The sequence below is a fragment of the Lampetra planeri genome, chromosome 60 (genome assembly GCF_965212315.1).
Source record: "Lampetra planeri chromosome 60, kcLamPlan1.2.h2, whole genome shotgun sequence".
Lineage (NCBI taxonomy): Eukaryota > Metazoa > Chordata > Hyperoartia > Petromyzontiformes > Petromyzontidae > Lampetra > Lampetra planeri.
Genome location: NC_136166.1, coordinates 2,758,320 through 2,780,965, shown reverse-complemented (window position 1 = coordinate 2,780,965; position 22,646 = coordinate 2,758,320). Strand labels below are relative to the sequence as shown.

The 22,646-nt window shown below is 56.0% G+C and overlaps 1 protein-coding gene across 1 annotated transcript in view; it reads right to left on the bottom strand.

Annotated features, from left to right (window-relative positions):
- Window positions 1-22,646, bottom strand: part of LOC144736259 (la-related protein 1B-like) — a 58,842-nt gene that overhangs the window by 5,644 nt on the left and 30,552 nt on the right. Inside the window, exons 7-18 of the mRNA XM_078618882.1 lie at window positions 22,329-22,515; window positions 21,155-21,299; window positions 20,122-20,287; window positions 11,808-11,989; window positions 10,774-11,268; window positions 8,589-8,712; window positions 5,468-5,679; window positions 4,745-4,851; window positions 4,045-4,208; window positions 3,358-3,502; window positions 2,791-2,900; window positions 389-516 (exon numbers count right to left, since the gene is read on the bottom strand). Coding sequence (XP_078475008.1) covers window positions 389-516; window positions 2,791-2,900; window positions 3,358-3,502; window positions 4,045-4,208; window positions 4,745-4,851; window positions 5,468-5,679; window positions 8,589-8,712; window positions 10,774-11,268; window positions 11,808-11,989; window positions 20,122-20,287; window positions 21,155-21,299; window positions 22,329-22,515 — 2,165 coding nt within the window. The remainder of the gene's footprint in view (window positions 1-388; window positions 517-2,790; window positions 2,901-3,357; window positions 3,503-4,044; window positions 4,209-4,744; window positions 4,852-5,467; window positions 5,680-8,588; window positions 8,713-10,773; window positions 11,269-11,807; window positions 11,990-20,121; window positions 20,288-21,154; window positions 21,300-22,328; window positions 22,516-22,646) is intronic.

The window sequence follows — 22,646 nt, the reverse complement described above, 5'->3', positions numbered from 1 at the left end:
ACACGGCGTTGCCTGAATGTGATATTACACCTCACCGGTCAGTGCGTGCCTGGTGATGGGAGGGGAAGGGTGATGGAAGGGAGGGGGTGATGGGAGGGGGGGGGAGAAAGGAGTGGAGGTGGAAGGGTTGCTCAGGACTGGTTCAAATGTCACGCTCATCGTTGATTCGAGCCGTGGCTGGGAATCCAACTTAGCAAAACTGACACGCGTGCAAAGGCCCCAACGTGTCCCAAACAAGACTGGGCCACAGAGCTTGGCCCGATGGTTGTTGTTGCCGCCGCTTCTCGCCGCCGTCCCGAATCTCAGCGAGGAGTGCATGCGCCATAAGGCCGGCGTGCTCCTTTTGACTCAGACGCTCCCGCCGGCGTGTCAGGGGGGAGGCTCTTACCACCACCCGGAAGTCCTCCAGCCTCTTGAAGCTGCGCAGGTACCCCTGCAGCCGCGCGTCCGTGTCCACGTGCTTGGCCTGGGAGTACTTGAGGTAGGCCCAGAACTTTTCCAGTCCGTACAGCTGGCCTGTACGCACGCGGGGTGTGTGTGTGCGTGTATTCGAACACACGCACGATACTTAATAAAGGTGTTCGGGGTTAGATCGCTGTGAGTATAAATGTGTCGTAACCCTCCGCCACCCAATACAACCGGTAAGGTTTGTCACCTAAACAACGCGTCAATCAGCTTAAATAGACGCTCCAAGCCTGGGGTGTGTCATTCAGACTCTGTCTTCTCGACAGACCTGTTCTCCACCTGAGGACGGCTGCTTGCGTTGTGGCCGAAACGTCGTGAGAATTATTTAACAATGTTGTATTTGTATTATTTTATTATTTTCATTCTACGTGACTTTACCGAAAGAACCAAGAAGATAGTGTATAGTAGTGTAGTATATAGTGGTGTAGTGTATAATATATAGTCGTGTAGTGTATAGTGTATCGTAGTGTAGTGTATAGTAATGCAGTGTATAGTGTATAGTAGTGTAGTGTATATTGTATAGTAGTATAGTGTATAGTGTAGTGTATAGTAGTGTAGTGCATAGTAGTGTAGTGTATAGTAGATAGTAGTGTATAGTAGTGTAACTACTTCAGCCCACCGGTGTGTTGGAGAATAAATCATCGAGCAAACCAGCATCATGGAGCAATTTGTGGATTTACTCCCCAACACGCCGGTGGGCTGAAGCAGTTATACTAAAATATACACTATACACTACTATACACTATACACTACACTACTATACACACTACACTATACACTACTATACACACTACACTATACACTACTATACACACTACACTATACACTACTATACACACTACACTATACACTACTATACACACTACACTATACACTACTATACACACTACACTATACACTACTATACACACTACACTATACACTACTATACACACTACTATACACTACACACTACTATACACTACACACTACTATACACTACACACTACTATACACTACACACTACTATACACTACACACTACTATACACTACACTACCAGTACCAATTCAGACAATCACTGGTGTTGTTGGCCATAAGCGGGAATCAAACTCGGGTCGCCGGGTTCGTAGTGCAGCGTGCTAACCGCTACACCACCGCACACACATACAAAGATCTCCCCTTCAGTCATACATACTGCTGGGGCAAGTGCTGTTAGCGAGCACCTATTAAGGCCGGCATGGTGCACTAGGGAGTGGTGTGGTAAGGACCACGCCCGGCCGCATTTGTCTCTCCGACACACTGCACCACGTACTCGTATACGGCCGAGTTGAACCATCGGCGGCCCAGCACCGGTTCATGTATTCCCCAATGATCTTACCCGCCGACCAGGAATCGAACACAGGTCACTGGGTTGATAGCGCAGTGTGCTAACCACGAAACTACCTCTCCAGCACACTGCCTGTCTTCACACACGTGCGCACATGCAGTCACCCCGTGCAAGCACGCACAATTATCTGGCCAACTCCTTGTGAGTGCCGTGAGCAGGCACTGGAGGAGCTGGGCGGTGGTGGGGAGAGGTAGCAGTTAGTGCGCTGCGCTACGAACCCGGCGACCCGAGTTTGAGTCCCGCTTACGGCCAACACCACCAGTGACGATTATCTGAATTGGTTCTGGGCTTCTCCTAATGGGAGCGGTAGTGTAACCGCTAGCGTGCCGAGCTATGAACCCGGCAACTGGAATTTGATTCCCATTCACGGCCAACACCGATGACAATTATCTGAATCGGTTCCCGGGCTTCCCCTAGGCCGACTGAAATGAGTACCAGGTGCGATGTGTAAACGTCGCCACTGGGGAGACAAAGGCGGCCGGGCATGGTGCTGGCCACCCACCCCCTCGTGTGCCGTGCCGGCCTTCACAGGCGGTGCTGCTCGCTAACAGCCCTTGCCGTTACAGTCTGTGAAGGCTACGCGGGGGATCTTTGTCCTTGGCGGCTACGCTGCCGCACGTGGCTGCACCATGGAGCCATGTGAGTCGACGGGTCGACAGATCGTCGACTCGATCCGTGGGCTGGACATGAGAGTAGACCTGGAGCAACAACCCCCACGCGCGCAAGAGGCGGCGGCGACGACGACACGCCGGGGAAACGTTTTCCCGCTCCCAAGGCGGAAACCACACACGGGTGCACACCTCTCGTCACGCCGCCCTCTCCATGCCAGGCCACATGCCTCTCAACCCCGCCGGCCATGCCCGGTGACCCGCGACCCGGTGACCCGCGACCCACAACCCGCGACCCGTGACCCACGACCCGCGACCCGCGACCCGCGACCCCGCCCCAGCAGCGCACCTGCTTCGTAGTCGCGAACCGTCTCCGCCTGGAAGTCTTGGAATATTTCCACCCGGAATTTCTTCTCCAGCCCGTAGCTGTAGAACCTGAAGAGGCACTCCAAGCCGTACCTGCGCAAGGAGCCACGGAGCGGGTGTGGGCGGCACACGGGGGACGGGGGTACGAGACAAGGCTTTGAATCGCGTAAATATTTACACGATCTCACCCAAAAAAACAGTATTATGGATATTTTTTTTAAGAGATCTAGCCCAAAAAAACCTGTATTATGGATATTTTTTAAACCATCTAACCCAAAAAACCTGTATTATGGATATTTTTTAAACCATCTAACCCAAAAAACCTTTATTAGGGATTGGTTTTAAGAGATCTAACCCAAAAAACCTGTATTATGGAACATTTTTTAAACCATCTAACCCAAAAAACCTTTATTATGGATATTTTTAAACCATCTAACCCCAAAAACCTGTATTTTGGAAAAAAAAAAATAAACCATTTAACCCAAAAAACCTTTATTATGGATATTGGTCGCGAAAGCCTCCTACGTGTTAACATTTTTTTAAAGAGTACCTGTATCCCTCCCTCGCCTCCTCCAGCGCCAGCTGCCGGAACTCCTCGTACATGCGGCGGTTGAAGTGGTCGCGCAGGAAGAACGACCAGAAGCGGAAGAGCGTGTTCATCTCCTGAGACTGGCCCACGCCCAGCCGCTTGCGCTCTGCAACCCACACACGGCCACCCCGTTTCTTTTCGACCTCTCCCCATCAAACTACGCACGGATGATGTAGATAGTTTTAGCCCCCGGTTCCGTGCACCGCTTCCCACGACAAAGTTGTCCACGTGCCACAAGCCAGGAACCACCGCTCGACGCTATCGGAATCGCCGGCACCGCCGCCGCCGTGCCCGGCATCATGTGCGTACGTACGCACAACTTCTTTCGCACCGTACGTAGTCAACCGCGCTCATCGGAGGTGCGGGGGAAGGACAACAAACTAAACACAACAACAACAAGCAGCAGTTCTAAAGCAATGAGCTTATCAATCTAGATAATTATTTAAAAGTGCGTAGCTCCAGTGGGCTTCCTAATATCGCAAGGAAGAGAGCGTTCCAGACGGCCGAAGAATTGCATCTGTTCGATGGGCAGCCAAAAGCTGCCGCGCCGTCGCCGCTGTGAGGATGGGAAGCCGCCAGCGTGCGGCTGCCCTGCTGCCCTGCTGCCCGGCTGCCATAGCAGGGTTGGGATCCGCCGGCGGTGCTCACCGTTGAGGCACTTGCGGTGGTACTTGTGGTAGACCTGCTGCGTGAAGCCGCTGTCTTTGAGCAGCTCGTGAGACGGGTGTTGGAACTTGGGCAGCGACTGCGGCGTGCCGCTCTGGCTGCTCGTGGCCGGCGTCCCGGCGCCGTCCGCGGGGCTGGCGCTCGCGCTGCGACAAAGACAATGATCCCCCGTGTAGGCTTAACGGACCGTCGGGGCAAGCGCTGTTAAGCGAGTAGCACCTATGAAGGCCGGCACGGCACACGAGGGGGATGGTGGCCAAAGCCACGCTCGGCCGCCTTTGTCTCCCCAGTGGCGATGTTTACAACACACCGCACCCGGTACTCATTTGAGGCTGAGGCGACCAAGGGGAGGCCCGGGATCGGTTCAGTTAATCCTCACCGCTGTCGTCAATGACCGGGAATCGAACTCGGGTCGCCAGGTTTGTAGTGCAACGCGCAACTCGAGCGGCACAGCCCTGGGCAATGACGTGACCTTGTGTCTATGGCCCTGCGACCCCGCTGCGACCCCGCTGCGACCCCGCAGTGATCCCGCTGTGACCCCACAGTGACCCCACAGTGACCCCGCTGTGACCCCACAGTGACCCCACAGTGACCCCACAGTGACCCCAGAGTGACCCCAGAGTGACCCCACTGCGACCTGGCTGTGACCCGGCAGTGACCCCAGTGACCCCCCTGGACGTACCCGGCGGCCGAGCCTCGTGGCAGGTGCTCGCGCGCGTCCATCACCCAGCCCACGTGGCTCTCCAGCGGTGGGTTCGTGCTGTGCCGCGTCTTCTTCTTGCGAGGGGTCTGCGGCGGGGAGGGAGGGAGTTTATTGTGAATGTCACCGTAGAGAGACGGCGACAGGCTGGGGGAAAGAGGGGGGAGGAGGCCTTCATCCGTCAGCGGATTGTCAAATGACGGCCGATGATGAAAGCTTGTCGTGCGCCTTCCTGCACCGCAGCCTCAAAACAATTGCAGCCTCACGGATATTTTGGGGAGCCACACACCGCTGGACGAAGGCATCCTCACGCCTCGCCGGTCGCGGGGAGGAACGCGGCCAGCGGAGCGTGCCGGCACGTCCGCACGTCGACACGGACAAAGCTCCCCCGTGGAGTCTTAACGGGCTGTCGGGGGCGATCGAGAATCTACGAAGGCCGGCACGGCACGCGAGGAGGGTGGGTGGCCAGCACCACGCACGTCCGCCTTCGTCTCCCCCAGTGGCGATGATCACTACATACCGCTCCAGGTACTCGTTTGAGACCGAGTAGAAATAGGGTGAGGCCCGAGACAGGTCCAGATATTCGTCACCGATGTTGGCCACGAGCGGGAATTGAACTCGGGTCGCCGGCCTCGGAGCGCAGCGCCAACAGCAGCGCCGCCGCTCCCCACCACGTCCGCGACGCGCTGGGCGCCGCTGCCCCACCTGGTTGTCGATGGCGCGGCCCTCCTTCACCACGGGGTAGAAGCGCGGCGTCTTGCTGGGGTCCATGAGGCGGGGGGTGCGCGGGGTGCGCGGTGTGCGCGGGGGCCTCCTGGCCGGCGACTCGGGCACGGCCGTGGGGAGGGAGCGAGCCAGGCCGGGAGATGGGGGCCCGGCGGCGCCGAACAGACGCGTCGCCAGCTCGTCTGTGGGCGCTGCGGACGCCAGCACACGTAATACTTTAGTATAAATACATGTTAATTTCGATTCATACTTTGTTTTTTCTGACTTTATGTGAAGGCAAAAACACAATTTTTTTCCGTTTTCTCATTGAAAATAGGTAAATTTCTAATTATCACTGCCCTGGTCAAAGTTTGTGGGGAATAATAGCCATTTTCTGTACTTTTGAAGCAGACGCAATTAGGAATAACACTTACTACCCAGGAACAAATAAAAAAGTGTTACAGTGTTATCAACATCACTGCCACCACGGCCTCCACTGTTATCACCGCTGCCACCACCACTACCACAAATAATCACCGACACGACCGCAATGCTACCACAGACGCCACAGACAGGCACGCATCAATTAACGCTCACGGTTTATCGTGATTGGGAGTTGCGTTTGCCTTTGTTTCTCTTTACCACCCCGTTTGTAGTCTTTCCTGCTTCTGAGGTCTCCTTTGTGCAGTTTTAATTCACTCCATTAGCTTAAATGCAGCGCAGAATTTTAAACGATTCCGCCTTCTCGCACGATTCGATACACGCACCGCTCACGTAAGTGTCGACTGCAATGGACGAACAAATGTCGCCACGTGTCTAATCACAACCGTCACCACCACCGCTAATACTGCAACTGGTACCATCAGCACCAGTGGCCACCATCGCCGTCACTCACCAGCACCACCATGACTACCATTACAACGGCCGCCATTCGCCACCGAGTGGCGGTGACATCACCACAGCGCTCGTGCCAGGCTACGTGCACTTTAAGGCCACGTGAAGTGTCGAACGCCCGTCGGCAGGATGTCACGATACAGACCCAGCAAGTGCCACGGGTTGACCGACTGAACAGACTGGCCGATGCACCACTTGTGCCCCCTACTGTGCGTTTTAGCCGTCCGGCACTCCGCTCGTTTTTGTGAGCGTCGCTCCTCTGCCTTCCGTTGTTGCTGGAGGGCGACTGCCCCCAATTGCCCAGTAGCAGCATCCTTCACGAGCCTCCTCCACAGCGAACGACCTTGACACCGCTGGTACCAGTCATCGGCAAACGACTACCATTGCCACCATTATCACTGCATCACCGCTGTCGCCATTAACACGACCATCTTTTTCGTCCTTTTTCAACCATTCTATCCTGGTTGTTGCAACCAGCGTGACGTCATGGGTTCATCCGCGGGGAAAAAAAAGAGGCTCAAACTCATTGTATTTCTGTGGTCTAAACCAAGAATCCGATTGTGAAGAATCCGTTTGGATCGCTCGCAGAGCAGAGCAGGGCAACCCCCTTGCTGTTGAAGAAGCGGACATCACAGAGCTACTACTTGCACCCAACAAAGTGCTGCCCCCCCCCTGCTGCGTGGAGGGTGACATTTCATCGCAGGAATCAAACCAATAAATGGTGGTACCCCGGAGATCGAACTTAATTTGTTCCAGAAGGCCATTCGAACACCGAATTAATTTTCCCCATAAGAATTAATGTTAATGACATTAATTGGTTCCACACACAAGAAATCTCTCATTATAAAGCATTTTTACACGAAGTTTACAGTAATTACATGCATACAAGCATAAAAAAAACAAGAAACACAATAAATAAATGGAATAAATATATGGGATAAATTAAATAAATGAACATTTAACTTCACTACCACTAACCTTCTTAGGAGACATTGTGTATAGATAAACACCAAAAAACACTAAAATAAAGGAAATTCACGAAAAAGTTCAGGAACGGTGTTTTGTGGGTAACTGCACTGGGTGAGAGCTACGTGTTAACCGAGCCTCTCATACGGTAAAACCTTTGCCTGTTCAAGCGTCGCGATTGCCCCTTCGACCTCTGAATTTCGTTCGGTTTCCGGGGAAAAAAATGTTCGGAAGTATCGTTCGAACACCGATGTGTTCGAGTTCTGGTGCGCTCGATCTCCTAGGTTCTACTGTGTACAGAGCAGACTCTCGAATATCCGCGCCAATGACGGGGAGGACGGCCGTGGGTAATCAAGAGTCGACTGCATCTTCTTCTTGAACTTAGCAAAATTAAGATGAGAACCGACATTAACGCAATGGGGGGTTGTTTTTGGTGCCCATCATTGGTGACCGTGCCGAGTCCGTGGGGGCTGCTCCCTGCGCTTGAGAACCCACCGGGTGGTGGCCTGCCTGGACTCGAACCTGGAATATCTCAGCTAGGGCCCTGCATCGGTTCAGGTAGCCACGGGTACCCAGGGGTGCCCGCACAGCGGGTCCGAACCGAGCGTGGTTTTTCAGGCTTGCTCTTCGTCAAGGAGCATAAACCAACATCACGGAAAATCCGGCAGCGGCTTCTGGCTGTCCAGAAAATAAAGACGGCGGTCACAGCATCATCGCGCGGCGCTTTCAGATGCGCTTCTGCGGCCGTCTGGAACGCTCTTCCCTTCCGATATTAGGAAGCCACTGGAGCTGTGCACTTTTAGATCATCATCTAAAATGACAAACTCATTTCTTACGACTGCTTTGTGTGTGCGGTTGGCTACGTACGGTGCGAAACAAGTTCAACAGGGCAGGCCGTGAAGCGAACACGACGGCACTCAAGCGGCGAGCGGGAAGAGCCGATGCCGTGACTCTCGACCTCGGCGGCGGCGGCGCCACCCCCCCACCACCCACCGCCGTTCCCCCACCTCCACTGTCACCACCACCATCACCACCGTTACACCACCGTCGCTACCGTCGCCACCTAACGCTGTCACCGCCACCACCGCCACTGTCACCACCGTGACCACTATCGCTGCCGTCGCTACCGCCACCACCGTCACCAACGTCTCCACCGCGCCTGCTCGCAATTCAACGGCCAGGATCGGCGCGAGCTCGCGACGGCGAGTCGCTGGCAATCGCCAGGAGCTATTCTCAATCCGCTGCTGGACGATGCCGGTACCTGGCTGCTGCTTTGGGGGCCCCGGGGGCACCTCCTGGTAAGGGTCCACGGGAGGCTCGGGAGCCAGGGTCTCGAACTCCTCCTGGCTGATCATCGTGAGCTTGCGGAAGTTTTCAATCTCTTGCTAGAACGGCAAAGATGAAGATGGCCCGTGTAAGCCCGCAACAGACTACAGGAGCACCGACGCCCTCCACTCACTCGCTCACTAGCGCATACGATCCACAACACGCACCCTTAAAACAACACTTGCCACACGCGACGCACTCGCTCACATTCCTCCACCAGCTAAATGTCACGGTGCTCAAATTGTAAATGTCGTGGGTGGTTTACTCCTCCAACACACGGCCGGTGTGTGTGTGTGCTGAACTAGCAACTCATCGGCATGTTCTGTTTTGCGTGACACAACCTTTGCTAAATTGGCCGTGTCGGGTGGTGGCGGGTTTAACGACGCGTTTACAGCACCGCTCGCCATCCTCACCACCACCAACCACCACTCACAACATCAACATCACGACAATCACCCAGCGCCACCCGTCCACACCTCGCTGGATATCGCCGAAAAATAGTTTCATAGCTCATCGGATTCCTCGCGTATAAAACAAATACAGTCGATTATCCGGCACGCGATTATCCGGCTCTCTTCAACGTTATCCGGCGGTCTGGGGGCGATCCGGTGAAACCGGAAAAACCGGTTCAAAGGCGGTAACCAATCTAGATTGATTTTAATTTATACCTACGTGACTTTACCGAAAGAACCAAGGAGTATAGGCGGTAACCAGTCCGGCAATCGGCACGCTTGATTTGAGTGTCAAATATTAGAACGGTACATGATACACTACATACACCTTGAACAATGACAATACTGCACGTGTCTACATCTTTCATGACTTATAACGACGGCGATAAAATCAATACAGACGGTGAGATCCGGCGAAAAGTGCGCCGTGTAATTCGGCATTCGCCGGGAGCATTGCTCTCAAGGCTGCATCAGTCCAGCGGTCGTCAAACACAAGTGGTTGTGTTGAAACAAGAGCGTAGCGGCGCTACAAGTGGTTGTGTTGAAACAAGAGCGTAGCGACGCTACGGACATCACACTGCATGATGTGGAGTCTTCGAGATCGGAGTGGTAAGCACGGTACGGTAAATAGTCACTTTTCACAAGAGGATATTTATTTTTGTCTATTTGTAAGTTGCTTTATGCCAATTTAATCGAGTAAAACACATTTAAAACAATTAAAAACAAAACATAACACTTAAAAACAATATTATAGAAGAATGTTAAAAAATAAGCTATTTTATTTCATGGAGCAGTAATCGTCCCGAGTCTCTGAAATTCTGGCGCTCACTCCCCCCCCAAAGCTGCCGGATAATAGGCAACACTGGTCACACTTTTTCTGGCATAAGGTATTCGAACGGTTGTAATGTAATTTTGGGGTGCTGATTCCAAATCTGGCATCAGTTTTTGGGTTTTTGAGATATCAAATATTGCATTTTCAATAAAAACTGCAGAAGAAAAATATTAAATAAATGTGGATATCTACATAAAATGATATTATAAACACACTATCCTAAAAATACAGCACCATATTTTAACACTAAAGCAGCCACTGACTCGCAACAACTTGCAATCATAAGTGACAGAGTTAATTTCGGGTAAAATCAATGAAAATAGGGTATGCCGATAGCATAAAAATGAGATGTGATAGAGCAAATCTGATTTGGAATCAGCACCCTGAAATTAGTCTAAAACAGCTGCAAAAGTCCAGGCCAGAAATTTTTTTTTTTTGACCAGTGCAATCCACCGGATTCCACCACCAACACCACCACCAAATCATCCACCAACTCCTCCACCAACTCCTCCACCACCACCATCGCCACCACCTCCACCACCACCACCACCACCTGCACCGCCGCCATCGCCACCACCAGAAGCCGCCGGATAATAGACAATCCATCATATTCCAATAACGATGCTCGCATCGCCACCGCCACCATCGCCACCTCCTCCACCACCATCGCTACCACCACCTCCGTCGCCACCTCCACCTCCGTCGCCACCTCCACCTCCGTCGCCACCTCCACCACCATCGCCACCACCACCTTCACCATCGCCAACATCTCCACCACCACCTCAACCGCCGCCACCACCTCCACCACCACCACCACCGCCGCCCCCCTCTCTGACCTTCATCTGCGCGTACTCGGGCTCCATCTCCTCCTTCCACATCTCCTGCTCGTAGTAGTAGAGGCCGTCGTTGATGGCCTTGGCGAGCTCCGACGAGATCTTGGCGCGCGACACGTGGTTGCCCGTGCGGTCGCCGCCGGGGTGGCGCCGCAGGTGGGGCGGCGTCTGCGTCACGATGAGGATCTTGTTGACGTCGCTGTCGTCGATCTCGTAGTCCGAGTCCCAGTCCGAGTCCGGGTCCGTGAAGTGGTTCCGCCGGCCGTCCATCGGCTGCTGCTCCAGGAGCTCCTCGTCGAAGAGGAAGTCGAGCTCCTCCTTGTCGTCGGGACGCTCGCCGTCGCGGTGCGAGCGTGCCTGGCTGGGCGTCTGGCTACGACTCTGATGATGATGGTCGTTCTGCTGCTGCTGCTTTCTGCTGTGCGAGCTCTGGTGTTCACGCGATCGGGGAGACGTCCCCTCCGGTGACGTTCGGGAGCCACTGCCGCCATCGCCATTCTGCAGGCAGAGAGAGAGAGAGAGTTGACGGCAGTGATTCATTGGCATTGAAGAGCCCCGGGGATTATCGCCACCCGTCGCCCGCAAGGGAAGGTTAGGGGGTTCGGGCAACAAGGGAGAGACCCAGAAAGCGTGGCCGGCCGATTCACTGAAACTATTTGTAACTATTTTTTATTCTACCAGGTTTTAAGACCCACTGGGCTACTGTGTATCTCTTTTTCAGACGTGACCTGGCAAGTGGTGTGGGTGGGGAGGGCGGCGTGGGAGGGGGGAGTGGAGTGGGTGGGGAGGGTGGAGTGGGTGGGGAGGGTGGGGGGAGCAGAGTGGGTGGGGTGGGTGGGGGGAGCAGAGTGGGTGGGGTGGGTGGGGGGAGCAGAGTGGGTGGGGGGAGTGGAGTGGGTGGGGAGGGCGGCGAGAGGGTGGAGTGGGTGGGGAGGGTGGAGTGAGTGGGGAGGGTGGAGTGGAGTGGGTGTGGAGGGTGGGGAGGGTGGGGGGAGTGGAGTGGGTGGGGAGGGTGGTGGGGGTGGCGCGCGTCTCACCGCCCGCTCGCGAGCTGGCGAGGGTCGGTGCTTCTTCTTGACCTCGATCCAGGGCTCCGAGTCGAGGTCTGGCAGGCTGGTGGAGAGGCCGCGGGAGAGGGGGCACAGCGGGCCCCCCACGTCGCCAGCGCCCGACGGGCCGCCGCGGACCGGGCTGGCGCGCGGGGAGCTGGGGGCCGACTCTGCGCACCACCACGTCACCGCCAGTGTCACCACCGTCATCGTCGTCGTCATCATCATCATCATCACCCACGTCATCGCCCAAGTCACCACCAGCGTCACCGTAACAACCATCATCATCATCGCCCACGTCATCATCATCATCACCATCAGGGTCACCATTATCACCCACATCACCACCATCATCATTAAAGACAAACGTCCCCCTCATAGCCTGTAACAGACTGTCGGGGCAAGTGCTGTTAGCGGCCACCTATGAAGGCTGGCACGGCACACAAAGGGGTGGGTGGCCAGCACCACGCCCGGTCGCCTTTGTCTCCCCGGTGGCGATGTTTACACATCACACCAGATACTCATTTGAGGCTGAGTCGGCCTAGGGGAAGCCCGGGACCAATTCAGATAATTGTCACCGGTGTTGGCTGTGAGTGGGAATCAAACTCATGTTGCCGGGTTCATAGCTCAGCACACTAACCACTACACTACCGCTCCCCATTTCACCACCACCACCATCATCATACCCATCAGCAGCAGCATCGGCAGCAGCAAATTTGTCCTCTCAATGTTGGCGCCCTCCTTCACGGCCCTACGATGCCACGTGGACCGAGCTTTTTTAAATGTATTTCACGTGTGCTTTTGGATATTCCCATAAAGTCATATTTTCTCCACAGGGGTCTCCAAGTTTTGGACAACCCTTCGACCACTTTGCCTGGATTGCTACAGGGCGAGTCCCGAATAGAGTGCACTTTTACATCTTCATTGAAAAGTCACGTCTTTAGAACTGCTTTTTGTGTTTAGTTTGTTGTCCATCCCCCGCACCTTCGCTACGTATAGTGCGACAGAAGTTCAACCACACATACATATGTAGAGGTGTAATTGTGTATGGGAGCGGATGGCCAACAAACACAAGGGGCGTGGTTAGGGCCGTACACATAGGAGGTGCTCGCACCGACGTCCGCACCTGCATCCCCCACGGGCCCCTCCCGGGGGGGCCGAGTACTATAAAAGGTGGTGAGCCGGAGGGCTCGAGGTCGAAGTATCAGCTTTAACCAGCGAAGACGGAAGACCAGCTAGAATAGGCCCCGGAGCTTCCCTGGCTCGCTGTCCTTGTAAGGGCTGACCAGGGCAAGCCGGTGGCGTGGGCCCGAGAGCCCAGACTGACGAGCAGGTCTGGGGACTCAGGGTGCCGAATCCCAGCTTGACCAGGGCTGGGACAGGTAGCCTCCCTTAGCTCCCTAGTGGAGGACTTGGGCTTAGGTTAGCGGGGCTTAGATGTTGTGTCTCCCTGTTAGCCGAGTAAGGGGACGTTACCCCTTAGGTCCTGTGTATACTCGCTAACTGTATACAAGTTGTGTTAATAAATAAGTGTGCCTCCGATCCCATCGTCAAGCCTCCTGAGTACTTACTACAGCTGGTGTCAGAAGTAAAACGTCCAAAGATCGACACACGAGAGACGACACGTACCAGGGAGTCGGAGAGGGAGGACACCGCGGCCGAATCACCACCAGAGATGGCCGAGGTCGGATCGGAGCAGCCGGGGCCGAGTACACCCGCGCCGCTACGACAGGAGGGGGGGGATGCGTCGGCCGAGGGACTTCGGCTGGCTCACTCCCGCCTGGCGGAGCTGCTCTACGCCGCGGCCGCCGTGTTGGAGGAGATCACGCGGCTGGGAGCTGGAGGGGCTGCGCGGGAAGACGACAGCAGCCGACGCACGCCGGCATTTCCCGCCACCCCGACGCGGCTCGCGGTTAAATTTCCCGCCATCACTACAGTGCGAGCAGAGGGCGGGGCCGGCCTGCGTCAGGTGACTGCTGAGGGCCAAGCACGAGCCGTGACATCATCAACGCCGGCCAGCGCGTCAACAACAGAGCGACCGGCGATGCCATGCTCACAGCCCGCCCACACTGTAACGTCGGCTGGGAACGAGGGAGCGAGATCCGCAGCCACGGACGTCGCCTTACAACAGCGACTGCCGCCTCTCAAGGAATTCGTGGGAGCGGATGGAGATTGGGGCGGCTTCAAAAGGCGGTTCATCGCTCATCAAGAGATGGCGAACTGGACGGACGCCGAGGCACTATGCACGCTGCCGGCGATGCTGGACAACGACGCCCTGGCTACCCTCACCTCGGCGCCTAAGGAAAAGCGCGCCACGCTGCACCTGGCGCTGCAGCTGCTGTCAGCCGTCTATGGGCCGCCTTCGGACTGCAGGCAGCTGTTCCACGATCGGCATCGGAGCGCCAACGAATCGCCCCTGGCCTTCCGGACGGCTCTCCTGGCCCTGGCAAAGGCAGCTTTTCCGCGGATGGACGAGGAGGGAGTGGACGCCATGGTGGCTGAAAAGCTGCTGCTACTCGCCGATGAGCTGGACATCGCCGTCTTGGCTCAAGACGACGGAGAGATGTCGTCCCTGCTGGTCGCGCGCCACATCCACGGGGGCTTGCGGTCCCTGCGTCGCAAGGCTGCCAAGGGGGTGGCCGGCCATGCCATGGCGGCCACCGCCCTCCCATCAGAGGAGGTCTGCGGGGTGGAGCGGCGGGGGGAATGGAGATCGGCGGCACCACAGGCTCGGAATGGACCGAGCCGCCAGGAGCAGCCCAGGCCATCTGGGGCGCTCACACGCTGCTACAACTGTGGCCTGCAAGGCCACGTTGCGTCAGGATGCCGGGCTCCCCGTCAGCGCGGGGCGACACCTCGTCAGGACGCCACGCCGTCTCCACCCAAGCTCCAGCAGAGAAATACGGCGAGTCGTGGCACCTCACACGTTTGGCCCATGCACACATCCGACACACACTCACGCGCTCAACTGAACAGGGCTCGAAAATCGCCGCCCATTGCGCGCGATTGTTCTGAAATGCGGCGAGCGCTCCAACCGGGTCAGTGGTCGGAGCTCGCCCATCGTGTCGTTGCTGCGTCGGCGGGATCATCGGTTGTGGTCGGTCATATTGATGGGGTAGAGGTGCGGATTTTAATTGACACAGGGGCATCGGCGACCATTATATCTGATTTGATTTATAACATCCTTCCCGTTCAAAGTCGTCCCTTGCTCCCTGTTGACGTGCCATGCTATGCTGCTAACGGGAGCTCGCTGGGCATTATTGGGCAAATCCGCGCCAAAATTTGCATTGGGGACATTCAATTATCCGGGCCTGTTTTGGTTTCCTCCTCACTCGCGGTTCCGTGCCTGTTGGGGACGAATTTCTTGGCCAAAATGCCCATCCGTATCTTGATTGACCAGGGGTGCATCGAGCTCCCATCGGGCCGACGTGTTACATTTTTGTCTTCCCCCACCACGGAGCGTCGGGTGTTTGCCACCGTGCAGGCGCTCGTGACAAAAACTGTGCGCGTACCCCCGGGAGCTCAGATGCTCGTCCCTCTTAGGTTGCGTCGGCCGTTTGCTGAAGGGGTTGCTGATCGGGGGGTCTTGTTGGGACCATCTCGAGCCGGGGTCAATGGACCCGATTTGATAGCGGCTCAGACCATGGTGAAAGGGGATGGGGACCCCTTCATTGCAGTCCTTAATGTAGGATCGCGAACGGCCGTGGTTCCTCAAGGGACCGTGCTTGCACACGCAACGCCGGTACCCTATGAGGAACCACTCGTGGGTCAGGTAACCACCGATCCTCCGTCGCGACCGCATTCGGACTGTGATGACGGATGGCTGGATGCGCTTTGCGCGGGATCAGTGGACCTGTCTGACTCGCAGCGTGCGCAGCTGCGAGTTCTCCTGAACGAATTTGCTGACGTTTTTAGTCAACACAAATTTGATATTGGTTGTACTAAATTGCTGCGACACCATATTGACACGGGTGACAGCGCGCCAATCCGCCAAAATCCCTTTCGGTTGAGTCCCGCCGAAAAGGATCATGTCAAATCGGCTGTTGATGACATGCTAGCCGCCGATATCATTTCCCCTTCCAACAGCCCGTGGGGCGCGCCGATCGTTTTGGTGAAAAAACACGACGGCTCACTGCGGTTTTGTGTCGACTTTCGGCGATTGAACAAAATTTCTGTGGCAGATGCATACCCGCTTCCTCGAATGGATGAGTCGCTCGATGCCTTGGCGGGGGCGCGATTCTTTTCCACCCTCGATTTATTATCTGGATTCTGGCAGCTTCCTCTGGATGACGATTCAAAACCTAAGACTGCTTTTCGTACACCGCAAGGTCTCTTCCAATTTAACCGCTTGCCGATGGGCTTACACTCTGCGCCGGCAACTTTTCAGCGGTTAATGGAACTGGTCTTGGCAGGCTTGCAATGGGATTCGTGTTTAATTTACTTGGACGATGTCATCGTCTTTAGCAAATCCTTCGAGGAACACCTCCAGAGGCTGCGTGCTGTTTTTCTCAAAATGCGGGCTGCCAATTTAAAATTTAAACCGCAGAAGTGCCATTTGCTCCGCGAATCGGTGCAGTATTTGGGTCACATTGTTGGGCGCTCGGGGATATCCACTGATCCCGCCAAAACGGAATGCGTCAGCTCCTGGCCGACTCCCACCTCGGTGGGAGAGGTCAGGAGTTTCATTGGGTTCGCGTCGTACTATCGACGGTTTGTGGCTGACTTCGCTACGATCGCGAAACCATTGCATGCCTTGACGTCCAAGGGAGTCAGGTTTCATTGGGGGCCGGAGGAGGAGGCTGCTTTTCGCGCCCTCCGGAAAGCCCTGGTGGGGGCTCCGCCGTTGAATTACCCCGATTTCTCACAACCCTTCTTGCTCGATACAGATGCAAGTAACACGGGCATCGGGGGCGTGCTGTCCCAGCTCATTGGGGGCGTAGAGCATGTGGTGGCTTACGGTAGTCGGGTACTGTCTCCAGCGGAACAACGGTACTGCGTTACCCGTCGGGAATTATTGCCAATTGTTTATTTCATTCAGCAGTACCGCCCGTATCTGTACGGTCGGCGTTTCACCGTCCGTACAGATCATGCGGCCCTACAGTACACTCTGCGGGTTCAACAACCATCGGGCCAGTTGTCTCGATGGTTGGAGATTCTCCAAGACTACGACTTTGTCACCACATATCGTAAGGGCGTCCGCCACATGAACGCTGACGCCCTGTCGCGGTTGCCACCCACTTCGGAGTGCGCTTGCCTCCTGGGTTCGGGGCGTTGTAGGCCCCCGAACGTCACCACCAATTCGGTCCTCGTGGCCGCCGCCGATGCGCCTTCGGCTTCGGGTCCTATCGAGCAAGAAGGGAGGGATTCGTTGCTGGGGTTGTCGGTCGCGGAATGGGGACGCCTCCAAATGGAGGACACCTCCCTCCTCGCTCTGCGCCGTCGCGCCGGGGGGTTTGGGCAGGGGGTGGCGAACGTTGACTCGTGGGGGTTGTTCCAGGGTCTTTTAATGCACTGGGACGGTAAAACCCGCCGCCAGCGGCTCGTGGTGCCTGCAGCATTGAGGGGTAAGGTGGTATGGGCTGTTCATGAGCGGCTTCTGCACTTGGGGGTTCACAAGACCTTTGCCACGCTCCAGCTCGATTTCTTCTGGCCGGGCATGGCAAAGGACGTGGGGGATCTCCTGGGGTCGTGCACGCAATGCGCGCAGCGGAAGCCACCAGCTAGGGGGTCCAACCCTCCGCTGCAGTCCATAAAGGTTTCCCGGGTTAACGAGCTCGTTGCTCTAGACATACTCGGGCCATTTCCCGCTACACCCAGGGGGAATAGGTATTTATTGACAGGGGTCGAATACTTCACGAGATGGCCTATGGCCTGGCCCCTGGCCAACCAGTCGGCAGCAGCCATCGCGGAGGCCTTTGTCCAGGGCTATGTCCTCGACAAAGGTGCTCCGGAACGGCTGCTTACTGACCAGGGTAAGAATTTTTCGGGAAAACTCCTCCGCGAGGTGTGCGACCTCTTGGGTACGGAGAAAATTCGGACCTCCCCGTATCACCCACAAACTGACGGGATGGTGGAACGGCTGCATCGGACCATCACGTCTATGCTGTCCCAGCAGGTGTCGGAATCCCAGACAGATTGGGACCTTCGCATAGCCGGTGTGTTGCAGGCCTACAGGATGGCTCCCCATGCGGCCACCGGATTTTCCCCTTTCTTTTTAATGTATGGCCGCGAGGCTAACCCCCCTGTGACGACCCAGCTGAAGCTCTCGGCGCCTCAGGCGAAGTCTACCTTGTCCGAACACGTTAAATTTAACATCAGCAAATTATCTGAGGCGCGGGAAGCGGCCGTGCAAAATTCTGAACTCCGCCAGAGGGCGAACGAGAGGCTTCGGCTGGGGCGGGTACATGTGTTCAAATGGAAACCAGGGGACAGGGCATGGTTGCACTGTCCCCAGGTGCCACTGGCAACCTCGTCAAAGTTGGTACGGCCGTGGCGGGGGCCAGTGGAGGTCGTACAGGTCTTACGGCCGCAATGTGTTCGCGTCAAATGGGGGAGGCGTCGGTGGTACGTGCACCCCTCGAGGTTGAAACCGTTCATTGCGCCGGCCCGTGGTTCACACACACACACACGCATGGCCAAACGTGTGAGGGGTCCGCCGACTCCCCGACGTCGCTGCTCTCGCCTAACCTGACATCAACTGTTCCATCTCCAGGTGCAACAGGAGTGACGGGTCCACGCCCGCCAACCCCTCCCGGAGGGGTCGGGGGTCACTCGGCAGCAACGCCAGACTCTCTTGCACCCGGACCGTCAAAAACCGCCACTGAGCGTGCCGGGACGGGCCCTTGTGACGGGCCCGCCGCGAGAACGCGCGCCAAAACGCGCAGACTATTGTGAGGTCGGCCGTTGGGGGGCCCTTGCGGACAGTGGGAGGGGGGCGTCCGGAGAGTGTGTATATATGTTGGGTTTGCGGAATGGGGTATTTATTCGGGAGGGTGCGCCGGGTTATTTTTTTTTCTCTTTCTTCTTCTACCTTGTTCCTGTTGTTGTTGTTGTTGTTGTTAGGGTTGTCATTGTTCTTGTTAAAATTACGCGAGGCACACACGGTTTTGGGGAGGGATGCACCTTTATTCTGTTTTTGTTGCAGCCGGGGACGGCTGCGAGCTGTACGAGGGGGGGTGATGTAGAGGTGTAATTGTGTATGGGAGCGGATGGCCAACAAACACAAGGGGCGTGGTTAGGGCCGTACACATAGGAGGTGCTCGCACCGACGTCCGCACCTGCATCCCCCACGGGCCCCTCCCGGGGGGGCCGAGTACTATAAAAGGTGGTGAGCCGGAGGGCTCGAGGTCGAAGTATCAGCTTTAACCAGCGAAGACGGAAGACCAGCTAGAATAGGCCCCGGAGCTTCCCTGGCTCGCTGTCCTTGTAAGGGCTGACCAGGGCAAGCCGGTGGCGTGGCCCCGAGAGCCCAGACTGACGAGCAGGTCTGGGGACTCAGGGTGCCGAATCCCAGCTTGACCAGGGCTGGGACAGGTAGCCTCCCTTAGCTCCCTAGTGGAGGACTTGGGCTTAGGTTAGCGGGGCTTAGATGTTGTGTCTCCCTGTTAGCCGAGTAAGGGGACGTTACCCCTTAGGTCCTGTGTATACTCGCTAACTGTATACAAGTTGTGTTAATAAATAAGTGTGCCTCCGATCCCGTCGTCAAGCCTCCTGAGTACTTACTACACATACATACAGAAGCATAACTTTATGCCAAAGCCTTTGGTTCTTTTGGAGAAAAATCAATATGACCACAGGGAGAACATGCAAACTCCAAATATAAAGGTGTCAGGGTCGGGATCGAACCCACGACCTCGTGTATACCGGGCTAGGTAGTTAACATCTCACCGCCGTGTGCGTAAGCTTGTGAATAAGTGAGCGGGTGCGTACGCAAGTGGATCGGTGCTTGTGTCATGGTAAGGGGGTGCGTGAGCGCGAGTGAGCGAGCAACGGATAACCCACGTGACCGAGCATGCGTCATGTCAGCGTGGGTGGGCCACCATGTGCCAGCGTGTGTGTGGGCCAGCGTGTGTGCGGGCCAGCGTGTGCTTCCCAGCGTGTGCGTGCCAGCGTGTACATGCCAGCGTGTGCCAGCGTGTGTGCCAGCGTGTCTATGTGTGCCAGCGTACGCATCCCAGCATGCGCTCGTGCCAGAGTGTGCGTGCCAGCGTGTGCCTGCCAGCACATGCCAGCATGAGCCAGTGTGCGTGTGCCAACGCGTGTGCCAGCACGTGTGCATGTGCCAGCGTGCGTAGGTGCGCACCTGTGATGACCCGTGCCGCCTGCTTGGGCACGAACTCGGGGCAGTGCAGTAGGAGGGTGAAGTCGGTGGGGCAGCCCTCGCTGGGGGGGAGGGGCCACACCTCGGGGGCCACGCGGCACCGCAGGCGCCCGTCCCGCATCTCCACCACCACGCTGTCCTCCAGCGCCTTCAAGCGGTAGAGAGAGGGAGAGAGAACGAGCGAGTGAGCGAGCGACTTGGCATCCAACCAACTAAATGGCCAAGCTTCTGCGTCCCTCCCACACCTCCGATTAGTGCGTTTGGCTACGAACGGTGAGGAAGACGTTCGATATAAAGACAAAGGTCTCCCGTGTAGCCTTAACAGAATTTTGGGGCAAGCGCTGTTAGCAAGTAGCACCTATGAAGGCCGGCACGGTACACGAGAGGGTGGGTGGCCAGCACCATGCCCGGCCACCTTTGTCTCCCCAGTGGCGATGTTTACACATCACACCAGGTAATCATTTGAGGCTGAGTTGGTTGGAGAACCAAGCCACAATATGTGGCTCTCCAACACACCGGTGTGCTGTACTAGTGACGAATTGGCCACATTCTGTGTACGTGACAACCCTTACTAGTTGGCTGTGTCGGGTGGTGGCAGGTTTTAACGACACATTCATATATTTACGCGATCTGACCAAAAAACCTCTATTATGGATGATTATTGCTCACGTGTTTAAACTGTTTATATGTATGCACGTTTCTTTCTGCCAATTTCAAATGGTAAACTAATCTAAAACATTAAAACATATACACAACATCTAAAAACACGATGCTACGCAAGAACAACGATGATGAGTAGTGATTATCCGGCCGCCGGATAACCGATGATCTCCTCTATTATTAATCATAACGAGACCCTTCCATCATGCGGTGTTCTTCAGGAACGCAAACTGCTACGCACCGCCGCGTTCTAGGAGAGAACGGACTCTGTAAAGGGCACCCCCTCCGAAAATATTAGACCCGACCGATGGCGCCGGCCGCTCCGGCCGCATCCGGCGCCGTCGCCCAGCGTCACCTCCAGGATGAGCTTCACGTCCGTGGTGAGCGTCTGCACGCGGTAGAAGTTGGAGACGAGCGACAGCGGCAGGAAGCCCTGGGGGTCCATCCTCCGGCGCAGGAAGAAGTCCCGCTCCAGGTTCTCCGGGCTGAAGTAGTACTCGCTGTCACGCACGGCACAGCACCGGTACAGTACAGCACCAGGACAGCAACAGGACAGCAACAGGACAGCACCAGGACAACAACAGCACACACAGCACACACACAACACGCACAGCACACACAGTACACATACAGCACACACAGCACAGCACACAGACAGTACACACACACAGCACGCACACACACAGTACACACACAGCACGCACATCACAGCACACACACACAGCACACACACAGCACACACACAGCACACAGGCAACTCTGGCGGTACGGGGTCACGATTCGATTCTAGTTCTCGCGTGTTTGACGCCTATTTTAACAGCACAGTAAACATCGCAAGCCTGCAATGGCCTATGGGTTAATTCGGACCCCTTGTATACAACACGTCAATTAATAATAATTCACGGCCCCCTTTGTCAAGCCACTGCTGGATGAAGGTCTCCCCAAGTTCCACGCTGATCGCGGCAGTGCTGTTTGACCACGATTAACCACATTGGTCAGATCGGGTTGGTGAGCGGGCAGACCCGGGAGCGGCTGAGATACCGCTCCGTGAGTGGCGTTGGCTGTGGCCGGGAATAAAACTCAGGCGGGAAGGTTCATCACGCAGCAACGCCGACCACTCCACCACTGCCCTTCCCCTGACAAGGGGCGCCGCTGTGGCGAGGAGATGTTAACTACCTCGCCTGGTATGCAGGAGGTCGTGGATTCAATCCCGACACTGACAATGCCTGTATATTTGAAGTTTGCGTGTCTTCCTCTCCCCGTGGTCTTGTGGACTTTTCTCCGGGTCCTCGGGTTTTTCCCGTCATCGTTTAGAATCAACATCACCATGCGTTTAGAGCAATTTAGATGCTGCTAGAAATGTCCACGCGATGATGATAATGATGATACGCCACCAGCTCAGCGGGTCCTATCTGGTTAAAAATAAAAAAAAACAGTTTCTAGTTTAAGTTTACGAGTGGAAAACCCTCGGCGTTCAACTCCCGCCCCGTGCCGTGAACCCCCCTCCCGGCCGCGTGCCACGGCCTCACATCTGCCGCTTGATGTACTCCTTGAGCAGCGTCTCGTCCACGGAGTAGAGGGCTCCTCCGTGCGGTGGGGGGTTGGCGCCATCCACGACGAACAGAGGCTTCGTGCCCGCGGCGGGGCGCCCATTCTTGCCGCCACCGACGCCGCCCAGGAAAGGGACGACCCCCCCATAGCGGTGGTCGTAGTGGACTGCACGCGAGAGAGAGAGAGAGCGAGAGATGGAGAGAGAGGGGGAGAGAGAGGGGTAGAGAGAGAGTGAGAGAGAGAGGGGGAGAGAGAAAGCGAGAGAGAGATGGAGAGAGAGAGGGGGAGAGAGAGAG